Source organism: Aythya marila (genome assembly GCF_965140915.1).
Source record: "Aythya marila genome assembly, chromosome: 1".
Classification (NCBI taxonomy): domain Eukaryota; kingdom Metazoa; phylum Chordata; class Aves; order Anseriformes; family Anatidae; genus Aythya; species Aythya marila.
In genome coordinates, this window is record NC_139042.1 from 125089625 (window position 1) to 125102600 (window position 12976).

Consider the following 12976-nt stretch of genomic DNA (forward strand, 5'->3'; position numbering starts at 1 on the left):
ATGCCACTCGGTTTTTATGTAGTCTTGTTTATTAATAAACAACATACAAAATATTTTCATCTATAAAGAATCAAACAATAAGAAATAATTTACTTGCTTTTAGCCTATGATATGAGTTAAAAATGATGTACACATATGAAACAATGCTGTGATGATTGCTGCCTGCAGTCATAAGGAGATCTGGATGACCATGTTTGTTTTTTCTTGTTTGTCTTTTAATTTGGACATTCACTAGACTTGAGTGTCTCTTTGCTCACTGCAAACTACTTTAACAGGGTCTAACAGTTTAACTTGCCCATTTTAAAAGACTGAACAGCATCACTAATTGATGAAAGCTAGAACCTGGCTCCAAACCAGAACTGTCAAGATGAAGACCACCTGTGCTTTGTGACTGTTACTCTCAGGTGCTCTCTGCTACAGTCACAGCCTTGACAGACAGACTGCCCCTCTCCAGGTACCAGAGAGAAATGCCTACGCATGGGGTTATGGTGAACTTGGAGTATTGACCTTTCTACACAAATATTTGTTGTGATGACAAAATATGTCAAGTGATCTCTTTGGGCCAGTACTATAACAGAGTAATAAGCCCTCCTGTACAGCTGTCAAAACTGGTGGTCCACAGAATCACAGAATGGATGAGGTTGGAAGGGACCTCTTAAGATCATCTAGTCCAACCCCTTGGCACATTGCACAGGATGGCATCCAGGTGGGTTTTGAATGTCTCCAGCAGAGAAGAAGGCTCCACAACTTCTCTGGAAAACCTGTCCCAGTGCTCTGTCACCCTCACAATAAAGAACTGCTATCTCATATTGAGCCAGAACCTCCTATGCTTCAGTTTGTGCCCATTGCCTCTTGTCCTGTCACTGGGCACAACTGAAAAGATGCTGGCTCTGTCCTCACCCTCCCCTCAGATACTTATATACATTGCTGAGGTCTCCCCTCAGTCTTCTCTTTTCCAGGCTAAACAGGCCCAGTTCTCTCAGAGTGTCCTCGTACAACAGGTGCTCCAGTCCTCTAAGCATCTTCGTAGTCCTCCTCTGGACTCACTCCAGTAGTTCTATGTCCCTCTTGTTCTGGGGAGTGCAAAACTGGACTCAGTACTCCAGGTGTGGCCTCACCAGGACTGAGTAGAGGGGTTAGGATCACCTCCCTTGACCTGCTGGCAACACTCTTCCGAATACCAGGATCCCATTGACCTTTTTGGCCACCAGGGGACATTGCTGGCTCATGGTCAGCCTGCTGTCCACCAGGACTCCCAGGTCCCTCTCTGCAGATCTGCACTCCAGCAGGTCACCCGCCAGCCTGTACTGGTGGTTGGGGTGATTCCTTCCTAGGTGCAGGACCCTGTGCTTGCCCTTGCTGAACTTAATGAGGTTCTTCTCGACCCAAACCTCCAGGCAGAGGGTATGTATATGTGTTCCATTGTTGACCTCTCACTGGAATAAAAAATGGTGGTGTCTTCCTTATGTTCATCACCTGCAGGCTGTGTAGGATGAGAACATTATAAATAACATGTCATTTCATAATGCCACAACTACTGTGAGGTTTTCAACCTCAAGCTGATTGGCAGCAAAATGATAGGTATTAGGTAGTGCCAGCTTCCAAATGCATACAGCCACCCTCCTCTCAAGGTTAGCACAACTGAGGATGTGGTGCGAGTGCAGCAGAGGCGTAGCAACAAGCAGCACAGATCAGAAATTTGTGTTGCTGCCAAAACTTTTATAATCAGGGAACTGCAGTCTCAGTCTCTCAATAGGAAAGTTAGGGTGGTTGATTATCACAAAACTCTCAGTGATATTGTTTGCACAGGCAAACAGTAATGCACAGGCAAACAGTAATGCACAGGCAGAAACTACTCAGAGCTGTTTCTGTTCCTCCCCTTTCCAAGGCAGCTTGTCTTTCCTTATGATTCGCTCTTCTCCCCCATAAAGATATATCTCCAGTTTCGGTTGTTGCTGTATGTCACGCAATTTTCTCTTCAGTGACTTTGCTTATTTTGTGCCAAGATGAAGCATCATGGTATTGCACTGTATATATGTAAATTGTGCAAAGTTTGTAGTGAATGTAGATACTATGTCTGTAGTTCAGCTCTGGTTCAAGGAATGATAAGACAAACTTCACCCGTGTGAGGCATGAAAAAAATCAGCTCTTTCACCTTCCCTCCAGGAGAACCATGAGGTTCAGCCTGGTGGGGGTTTGGTCCTGCCTTCATAGAAGGTGGAATTAATCATACTGTGGAGGGCTGGAAGACATCTTCAAAGACCTCATCGTTGATGGCAATCTCATAAGCAGGTGGAGGAGTGAGCGGCTCCAATGGCTCAACCCTGTCTGCAGTACCTTTCACTTCATGGATGTCTGAAGTAAATCGCAATCTTGGGGGCAGCACCAGCTGCAAGTGCATCCTGGAGCCTGTGTCTGTCTCAGAGGTGCTCCTTGTGTCTGGTGCCACTGAGACCCTGAGGGTTTCCATCACAGTCTCTTCCTGGGCAGGTGATTCAATAGCTACATTGTAAGGGGGGGGTTCACTCAATGGTGAGGGCACTGAGCCTGGATTGGATGCAATTGTCCATATCGCTGGAACTGACATAGTCATCACCTCCTCGTATGTAGGTGCTTCATAGGCAGCATTCACCCTATGCACAAAAGCAGAATGTCAGTTACACTGATTATTTTACTGATTTTTTATTTTATTTTTCATGTAGAGGCTTGTAGTTTGAATAATGTAGAATAGGGGCCATGCTAGAATCAGTAGATGGAGCTGAGGCAGGATATTTTATGTGGTATTACTGCATGTCATATTCTGTTATTGCATCAGTTCACTTATCCAGCCAGCTTAATACCTTGCTTCCTAGTCTAGAGAGTGTCTTATCTGACCATTTTCCCACACTCACCAGAATAAGTTAAAAAAAAAACAAAACAAAAGCAAAAACAAAAACACACTGTTCAATTCAATGTGTTAGGCTTAGCTTGATATCTACTCGTTTAAAATGTGCCAGCAGTGACAATTTACTACAAGGAGTTACTGATTACTAGTTATTTCTCTGAATAAAATAAGACTTTGCTTTTTATCTCTGTTTTAACACATTAGCTCAACGTTCATCAGTATTTAAGAATGTAAGTGGAGAAAAATAAATCATTTCATTTAAACAAGGATTTGCTATTCTGTCTTAAGAAGAATGTCTGCAGAGAAAATTGTTACTTTAGAAATGTTTTCCCTTTTAGGACATATGTTCAAATAAATAGATACTAGTTTACTTTTAGAATACCCCAAAACTATCAATGACAACTACAGAATTTATTTCTCTCTAATCTTTCTAAAAATAAACACAATAACATTTTTGCATTCTTACAACACCGTACATTTCAGAACATCAAGCAAATTATGCAGCTGGATAATGATTGTCTGGATTATAGTGACAAGGAAGCAAACATAAACAAACTCTTCAACTATAGTACACAGATTGTGGGTGAATTAGGTGATAAAGTGCAACCTGCAAACATGCATGAATCCAAAAAGCAATGTGAGTATTCAGAGACTCTCAAAATCAGATCCTGTTAATGTGAAATTGTGTTTTGAAGACTGGAAACACACCCAGTTACAGGTTCTTTTTTAAAAGTTTGCCAAAGAACAGTTGCTTCGGAGGTCAGGTTTATAGAACTAAACCAAGCTAACATTCAGTATTACCTCAGCATTTTTTCTTTTTCCTTGTCTGACTCATTGGCGGCAGGACTTGATTACTCAAGGGGAGATAAAACTAGGCCTGATCTGTTTAACCTTGGTAACCTTGGAAATAGTTAGTGAATCAGTTCCCAGGAGGAAGAAAATATGTATTGGACAGGATAAAGGAGATTCATAGCACAGACATTTGTAAGCTATACCAGAGTAATGAAGGAAAACAACCTAAAAAACCTTTTGTCTTCTGAATTGGTTTCTGTGTTTGATTCCCTAGTGGAAGGGCAGCAAAACAAAATGATTTTAAGGAGAGAGAGAGAGTGAGTCACAGAGGAATAACTGAGTTGGTGCTTACCCTGCTTGGCTTTGTCTGTTTGGAGGTATCTCATTTGTGTCATGTCGGTGTCGATTCTTCAAGTAACACTCAACAAACACGCTCAGCAAATAACCAATCAGGCATACTCCACCTACCCCTAGGAAGAAGTAGCCTATTGGGTTAATGTTAGATGAAATGGCTAGCATGGTGACCCCAATGAGAAGAGCAGCAGTGAAAAGAAGCAACAAGGCTTGGCGGATGTTCTTCCAGTGTGACTCTAACCACATGGTAGTATGGGTGGTGGTAGCAGACATTTGAGAACGGATAACCAGTTAAGGGGACAGACATCTGTGGAAGATAAAAATATTTTTTTTCAGGTTGAAATGTGGCTATACAAACACATTACCAGTATCACGACCAAAATAACATACATGCACGTTTATTCCATCATGAGAACAGGCAGCTATAGACTGTATGTTCTCATGATGGAATATTACCCATCATGGAATCCAGTAGTAAGCCTGCGAGATCTGTGCATAGATAGATGCCAATGTAAATTTACTAGAATTTCCTGTGTGGGTGCACACTGAATAATGGGAGTGCTTGGACTTGAAGGCATGAAACATAAAATGCTTAAATCGACCATTAGCACTTACTCTCAGGCTTATCTAAAGTGGTAGAGTTACCTATTAGAGAAATCTAGGATGCAAATTTGATTCTGTGCACTTTGCATAAAACTAATAAACGGAATAGATGTAAAGGTTTATTCTAGGACATTTTAAAATTGCATAATGAACATTCAGGTACTAGTTCAGATCACAGAATAAACATCGCCAAAGGTGCTCTCTGTCCCAGTAACTGAATGCCCTCTGTGTAGCATTTTAGCAATAACGTTATATTAGGTTCTAGATATAGCTTCAGTATGTCTGTTTTTGTAAAATGTAGACACATTTTAGTACAAGTCTATATCTTCAGTTCTTTTCTTTTGATCTACATTTTTTTTTCACCATTCTATTCTCACCAGTGCCCCTCCTATCCTTAGTTCCAAACCACGTATCTCTGAAAGAGACAGTAGTTGTTGTGTACAGTCAATATGGAATGAATACCAAGGATCTGTGGTATTCAAGAAATACAATCATTAAATAGTCATCTAGTATGTGTTACACTACACTAACATATATCCCACTGTTTTGATGACGACTGCTTTAAATGAAAAAAGTATGACAAAATAGGCATGTTTTAATTACTATAAATATCCAAACAAATACAGTTTTATATAGTTCCATGTTACATTGTGTGCTTTTGCACACTAAATGTATTCTCTAGTTACAGAGCAAAAACATGTAAATTTTTATATATATTTAAATGCCAGATAAAGAAACACATTATTTCTGAACAGGTTATGTTCTTAGTACCTTGTTTACTTTCAGCTTTAAACATAGACTTACCAGAATGAGGCTTTGGTAGGTAGGAACAGTCATGTTTTCACTTCTATCTTCATCACAAGGAGATTCATACAAGCTCTTCTGTCCCTGCTTCTTCCCCTTCTGATCTGAGGGCAGGATACTAGTAAAAACTTTCCCTTCCTCCTTTTGAGTCTTCTTTCAGGGAGACGAGGAAGATTTATTTTGAAAGTAAAAGCTGGAAACTAGTGAATATGGGTAGGCACAAAACCACAGGGAGATCCTGTTGTGCTAGTCTTGCGTGGGAAAGTAGAACCTCAGCTTTCCAGGTTCTGATTCTGAAAAAATTTCTGGACGATCACATACCTTCTGTACTTTCCCAGCTCTTCCAGGTCTGTCCCACAAAAGCAGGAAACTCATTAGAAAAGAGGGCGGAGTAAACAGAGGGGGAGTGCTTACCTGCGTCAGATATGTTCTACTTTCATAAGAGAAACTCTGCTCCGAAAATTACATTCTCTCCATACAGCAGAAGAATCTTGATCTCTGCCTCACAAAGCAGGAAGGACTGCAGATCCAGCCCACATCTCATGGCCCACATATAAATCTGTTTATGAGTTCTGTAAAATGTAAATTAGTACATTTTTCTATCCTGATTGGGTGCTGCAAGTCAGGTATTTTTTTATGACCTCTTTGATTTTACAGACAAAAGGAAAAAAGGTTTCTATTTTATGGAGGGCTGCATTAAAATCCTTTTTACTTCCAGGTGTATCTGGGAATGAGGAATATTGGTAATCAACAGAGCAGGTACAGAATTACTTTTTGAAGTCTGTTACCACCTGTACCTTTATGTCTGAAAATCATTGGAAGTTCTCAAACACTGAACATGAGTTATGTCAAGGGGCTAGCTGCAGCTCATGTTTATTTGTAATAGGAATATGTCCTGCCAACTGTTTTTTAATTAATTTTGAGGTTATAATTCACCATGGGCCAACAAGGTATGGTATGGAGTTTAACAAAGATAAACGTAAAGTCGTGGATGGGTGGAATAATGTCAAGCAGGTTGGGGTCTGGAATGGAGCTCTACTGAAATACGCCTGGTGGTCATGATAAACAACAAGCTATGCAAGAGTCAGCAGTTTTTGCTAGAAGCACTGGAAGCAAACTGTCCTGAGCTGCATCAGTAAGAGTATAGTCAAGAGACCAAGGGTGTGATTATTTCACTCTACTCAGCACTTGTTATGGCATACCAAGATTATTGAGTACAGTGTTGGTCCTTCCAACAATTGAACAACTGGATGAGATCCAGTGAACTGCCACCAAGATTTGAGTGTTGGAGAACTTGAGAAGTTAAGAGAGGTTGAAGGAATTGGGTTTGTACAGCCTAGAGAATGGAAGGCTTGAACAGGTGGGGAATGCCTACTCATGGTTTTCCAATACTTAGTAGGTAGTTACAGAGAGGCTGGTGGTACTCTTTTCACAAGGATGCATGGTGACAGGCAGGATGCAATAGGGAAGAGGGGAGCTTTCTGAATGTGAGAAACAATTTTCAATGTGAAAACAAGTAAATGTTGCAGTTACTTGCCCAGAAAAGTGATGGAATCATCTTGGCTGGAAATAGTTAAGACTCAGCTGAGTTTAAAGCCCTGGTTTCAGACTAGATGGTCACCCCTTCTAGCATAGACTTGTTTATGCTTCTATGTTTCTATTATTTTTACCTTTAGAGTTGCCTTTTTGGCTGGTAACATATAAAGACGTTCAGCTCTCTGGTTGTTGCCAATTCTTTGCTTTCAAGAGAATTCCATTGAAGATGCAAGACTTAACATCCATGTAAAGAGGAGGAAGTCAGGCTTCTGGTGTGAGCATGTCATTCTGCAGGACTATCATCAAAATAGGAAAAATGATTTGTTTCTTATAGCCTTTTCTGTTTTGGGGTTGCCTAATGTTGAGAACACCTTAACTGATAAGGACGATTTGACAAAACTGTTTTCACAGTTTCTCTGCACAGAAAGTATGACTGAATGGTGGTGGAGTCTGATGCCTGAGTACAAACAGCAACTTCCTTCTAACCAGGTAGCTAGTAGGTTGGTAATTGTTAGAACTGTTTCTTAGAAATAAAAGATTTAAATCCTACTTGGTTTAGGAGGGAATAAAAATACACATTAGACCTTGGCTAAGTGTTCTACTTACTGAGCTATTCTAATAAAAGAGCATCACTATCAGAAGAATTATTTCTAAAGAAAATATTTCCAGTTTTTAAAGTAGGAAGTTAAAGTATGATTTGACAAGGCAGCTGAATAAAACTAATAGATAACTGCTGTGGACATTGGTAGCCCTATCTCCTTTTGCCCTCTTCTCCATCTGCCATCTATCAAGACCTGTCCTTGCAGGGATTCTAGCGATCAGCTGATCCCTCTCGGAGCCAGCTCAGCTGTCTAAGCTAGCCAGAAAGTATTTACATTTTTTCCAGAGTGGATTATTTGCCAATTTATTGGGCCGAATCTGATCTCCAAAAGATCATCTAACCACTAGATCCCCATTCAAAGGAAGCAATACAAATGCATAACTGGAGTGGTGGAGGGCATGGGAGGAAGAGCAGGAATATCTCTTATATCTGCAGTGTGCACCATTTGATCAACCCAGCCCAAACTATTGGAGTAGAAGGAAGTTCTTTGACTGAGTAAGCAACAAAGCCCTGCAGAAAGGTGTAGAAGCTGATTCACCTTGCCTGTTAATTGTATCAGGAATTTCTAGCACAGACTGATAACTTGAGGCAACTTCCAGCTCTGGTATCTACACTGACTATCAAATCCCATCTTAAAGTACTTATCTTTCTACAAGCTTCCTTCTGCAGAGAGCCACAGCACTGCAGTCATCTGCACGTTTTCCTGTGGGAAGTAGAAACGTAAAAACTGCTTAGGGGCTAGGTCTTTTTGCCAAGTCGGGAGAAAGTTATGAAGGTGGAAAAACCTTCATTATTTGATGGAAAACTACCTATGCGATTGGAAAGGCTTTGTTTGATTTGTGGAAAGCCAAAAAGAAATAGCTTTTGTTGAGATTTTTTGTAGTGGTTTTGAGTGGTGCACCGTTTTTAAAAGTATTTATAGACATAGTTATGAAATACCAGGACAAAAAAAAAATAAAAAAATAAAAATAAAAAGGCTAGAAATGGTGGTTATCTCTGTTGCATTAGTTGTTACTTTTATTACTTCAGTTTATTTCAGTTTGTTCTGGGTCTGGTTGGGATGGAGGTAACTTTCCTTGCAGTGGCCCATATATAGTGTTGTGCTCTGCACTTGTAACTAGAAAAGCACTGGTATCACACCAGTGTTTTTTTCCATTGCTGAGCAGTGCTGGCACAGCATCAAGACCCTCTCCAAACCTCTCAAAGCCAGGAGGCTGGTGGTGGGCTGGGTGGGGAGGGGACATCACCAGGGCAGCTGACCCAAACTGACCAAAGATATATTGCGTACCATATGATGTCACACAGCAATAAAAGCTGGGCTAGGGGAAAGAGAAAGTGTGGGGGGTGGGCCCTCATTATGAAGACATCTGTCCTCCTCAAAAAAAAAGGTTTTTGTGTTTGTGTGTTGAGGCCCTTGTTCAAAGGACATGTCTGAACATCACATGTTGATGGGAAGTAGAGAATAATTTTATTCTCTTTGCTTTTGCTCAGCCTATGCTCCTTTTTTTTTTTTCCTTTTTTTTTTTTTTTTTTTTTTTTCCTTTCCACTCTTTCTTTTCCCTTTAATTAAATTATCATTATCTCAACCCATGAACCTTTTTTTTCTGTCATCATTTCTTCTCCTCCTTTTCTTTTGAGGATGGGGAGTGGGAGAATGGTTGTGGTGGAACTTAGCTGCCTAGCGGGGTAAGACCACAGTAACTACTGTATATTTAATTCAAGGAATTTTAAGGATTTCTGAGATGAATATTTAGGAATGATTTTTATGCATTTACAAGAAAAATACTTTGTAATGCATCTATGAGTGCATTAATTCAGCATTTCTCTCAATATGATACAGACTGCTGTGTGAATCTAAAGATATAATGCTGTATGAACATTTTGCATTTTTGAATGATTTGTGAGATTTCTGTGTCTGCCATTCTGATTATCTCCTTAGTTGGGTTCAGACTGACGTTGCTTACAGTGTGTCACTATCCATAACAATGAAAATTCAATCACATGACCGCATCAGGAAGTTTGTGGTGATACCAAGATTTAGAGAACCCAGAGTTGTTTGGGAAAGGCCTGAATAGGTATTACTATGCCGTGGTTACAAAACAAGGGGTGCAAGTCAGGGAGAGTAAACAAGGACACATTTATACTCTCATCCTAAACTCTCTCCCTTTCATGTGAAGTAGACATGCTTTTTATAAAAAAGAGTTTTCTATTTGCGTTCTCTATTGTTCGGGCATGCTGTGGGGATCAGTCTTCATTTGATAGCAGATCTCCTAAGACCACAGGTCTTGTTTTTCAGTCTTTCTTCCAGTACCTCTTTGTTGATCTTTGTTCTTCATTCAGTCTCTAAGTATCAGTTCACCTTTCCCCTGTTTCTTCTTACTATCTATTTTACCTCCTGCCCAGGCTGCTACTAATTAACTTAGTACCTAGTGTAACCTCATTTATCAGGTGGGTATGCAGAGAACTTGCTTTATTCCAAAGGGCTTGTGACGTAGATACCATGGCACCATTAATCTCTCTGTAATCACTAAATCTATAACCTTTTCCTGAAGCAATTTCTGAGAGTCTGCACAAGTATTATGAACAAAGTGGTACAGAACCACCTTTTCCTGTCTTGTCTACTACTTGTTTTGACTCCCAGATTCTGCTTAGTCACCTTTGTAAAGCATGACTTCATTTTTTTCTGTTGAGACTACTCTGTGTCAAAGGCATTATTATGTTGTATCTATGGGGCTGCCATGACCTGTGGTCGATACAGTTGTGGTCAGTCTGATGTCTGGATTATGAGGAAGTAAAACCCCAACAAAGTTACACCTGTGCTTGGATGTTCAAAAATGTGTGTAATTTTGAGAATGACCGTTATGCTTGAATGTTCATGGTTGAATAAACATTCGTTTCTTGGGAACCAGCAGATTCTTTCCATCTTCCAGCTTATTCCAGTTCTTATTGGATCAAGGTGAAAGTCGTTTTATGTGTAGTCACTGTATGGTGTTTTGTTGGCATGTCTATCTTCTACCTGCAGTGACTTTTCTGTATCAGTCATGGTAGAAATTTGTTCATAGAAAGACTCATGTTGCAGGGATAGCTTCTACTGTTGCTAGTAGCTCCTGATCTGTCTCCGGAATACCTGAAAAACATGTAAGAAGTGTTTTCAGGGCTGTCTACACATTTGAAGTACACAAGTATTTAAAATTAGTGAAGCAGTGCCCCCTTTTATGTCATGAGAATGGCAGAAGAGTAACAAGCATTTACCAAGGCTGTGGTATTTGAGGATTTTATCTCTTATTTCAGCCTTTTGTATTCACATTTTTAGTGTTTTCTCTGAAATAAAAAAAAAAAATAAATAAAAAAGAGGAGGTCTAGAAACTTCCTCAGCTTCTTATTTTGCAACTTGCTTATGACAGAAGCTATAAACCTCAGATTTCATTTGCACCGGTAAAATTTTCTGCAGCTGGTTATGTTTTATGACAGAACCTAGTCTGGTCTGTATCGTTTGTCTTTTGTTGGAGGACTTTCCATACTTTGTAGGATCTCTACACATGCAATAGTTGTATTGCTGAAAAATCAGATGTTGCTACATGTAAGATGTAAATTGCCAGTATACGCTCTTTTGAAGGAGAGCACCCCAGTCACTGTAATGCTACTAAATGGAGTATAAGGGTCACTTCTCCTTTCATGCTAATTGACATCTCCTAAAGTGGATCATAAAGAGGAGGAAAGAACCTGACTGTGACCAGAGGCAAGGAAGGAGGGCAGTTTTTCACAATATTCTAGCTAACTGCTAGAATATTGTGAAAGAATCAAGTGGAATATGTATTGTGAAAAGAGGAAGTGAGAAGAAATTGTTTTAAAATGAAATTAAGAAATCAATTGAGAATAGTTAAAAGAACATGGGAAGATCATGTACTCTTATACTAGACTATATTAGGTCATGCTAGAAATAAGAGAGAATAAGACCTGAATATGCAGAGCAACTTTATTGTAGGACAGTGTTTGCATCCCCTTTCTGCAGACATAAAGCCAAAGCAGATGATATGCAGTAAGAAAAGTTAACATGTATTTGCTGCATATTTCTTGTGCCCTTGTCTTCGTCTCTGCTCCTAGCGAAATATTCTTGCTGCTTATGTTGCCAATACATAGGGTTGTCCTCCTGACATGCTCTAAATTGCTAACAAGGCATTAAGCTAACAAAGTAAAAAAGAAAAAAAGCACAAGTTTTCACTCTGTTTTGCTTCAGCCATACAATAGAAGCAACTTACCTCCGAGACAAGAAGCTAGAAACTTTTTTTTTTTCTTTTTTGCCACTGGAAAAAAATGAGCATTACATTTCAGTTACATCTCTTCAAATAGGCATTTATATGTGTCAGTGAAAGAGCATTTTCTTTGTTACACTATGAAAACAAGAAGGTATGTGAGCTAAAAAGGGTGCATCTTTTAGCTTGTCATGATTTGCAAGGTGTGAACTGTCAGTTTACTTGGCTCCATTTGGTTGCCAAGGCACAGTGCTGGCTCATGTTCAGCTTTCTGTCAACCAAAACCCCAGATCCCTTTCTGTGGGACTGCCCTTCAGCATCTCATCTCCCAGTCTGTACATGTAGCCAGGGTTGCCTCTTCCCAGGTGCAGAATCCAGCACTTGCTCTTGTTAAACTTCATATTGTTGGTGATTGCCCAGCTCTAGTTTCCCTAGATCTCTCTGCAAGGCCTCACCACTCCTGACAGAGTCAACAGCTCCACCCAATTTGGTATTGTCCATGAACTTGCTCAAAACACCTTCAAGTCCTACAGCCAAATCATTTAAGAAAACAATAGAAGAAGAAGAGGACTGGTCCTAGAATGGAGCCCTGGGGAACCCCACTAATGACAGGTCATCATCCCAATGTAACCCCATTTACAAGAACCCTTTGAGCCTGACCCATCAGCCGATAGTTCACACATCTTATTATGCTTTTATCTGACTGTATTCTGGTCATTTTGTCCAGAAGGATACTGTGAGAGACAGTATTGCAAGCTTTGCTGAAATCCAGAATGATTACATCACCTGGCTTCCTTTGGTCAACTAGACGGGTGATCTTATCATAAAAGGAAATTAAATTTATTAAACATGATTTTCCTCTTGTGAACCCACATTGGCTTTTACCAATGCATTGTCCTTCAGGTGTTTTTCAAAAACTCACAGAATAATCTCCATAATTTTACCAGGCACTGAAGTGAGACTGACAGGCCTGTAATTGGCAGGATCTTATATCCTGCCCTTCTTGAAAACCGGGACCACATTTGCCAGTTTCCAGTCAAGTGGACCTCTTCAGATTCCCAAGACTGTTGAAAAATCATTGAGAGAGGTCTCACCATGACATCAGCCAGCTCTCTGAGTACCCTGGGATGAATTCCATTAGGCCCAATG

At 40.0% G+C, this 12976-nt stretch overlaps 1 protein-coding gene across 1 annotated transcript; it reads right to left on the reverse strand.

Annotated features, from left to right (window-relative positions):
• Window positions 1–13: 13 nt before the first annotated feature.
• On the reverse strand, window positions 14–5778 carry TMEM139 (transmembrane protein 139). The gene is made up of 3 exons (XM_082758479.1): window positions 5438–5778; window positions 4029–4337; window positions 14–2633 (listed from the first exon to the last, which is right to left on the reverse strand). Exons 2-3 carry the CDS (start codon window positions 4301–4303, stop codon window positions 2228–2230), a joined length of 681 nt encoding a protein of 226 aa, XP_082614605.1. The 5' UTR covers window positions 4304–4337; window positions 5438–5778; the 3' UTR covers window positions 14–2227.
• Window positions 5779–12976: the final 7198 nt, after the last annotated feature.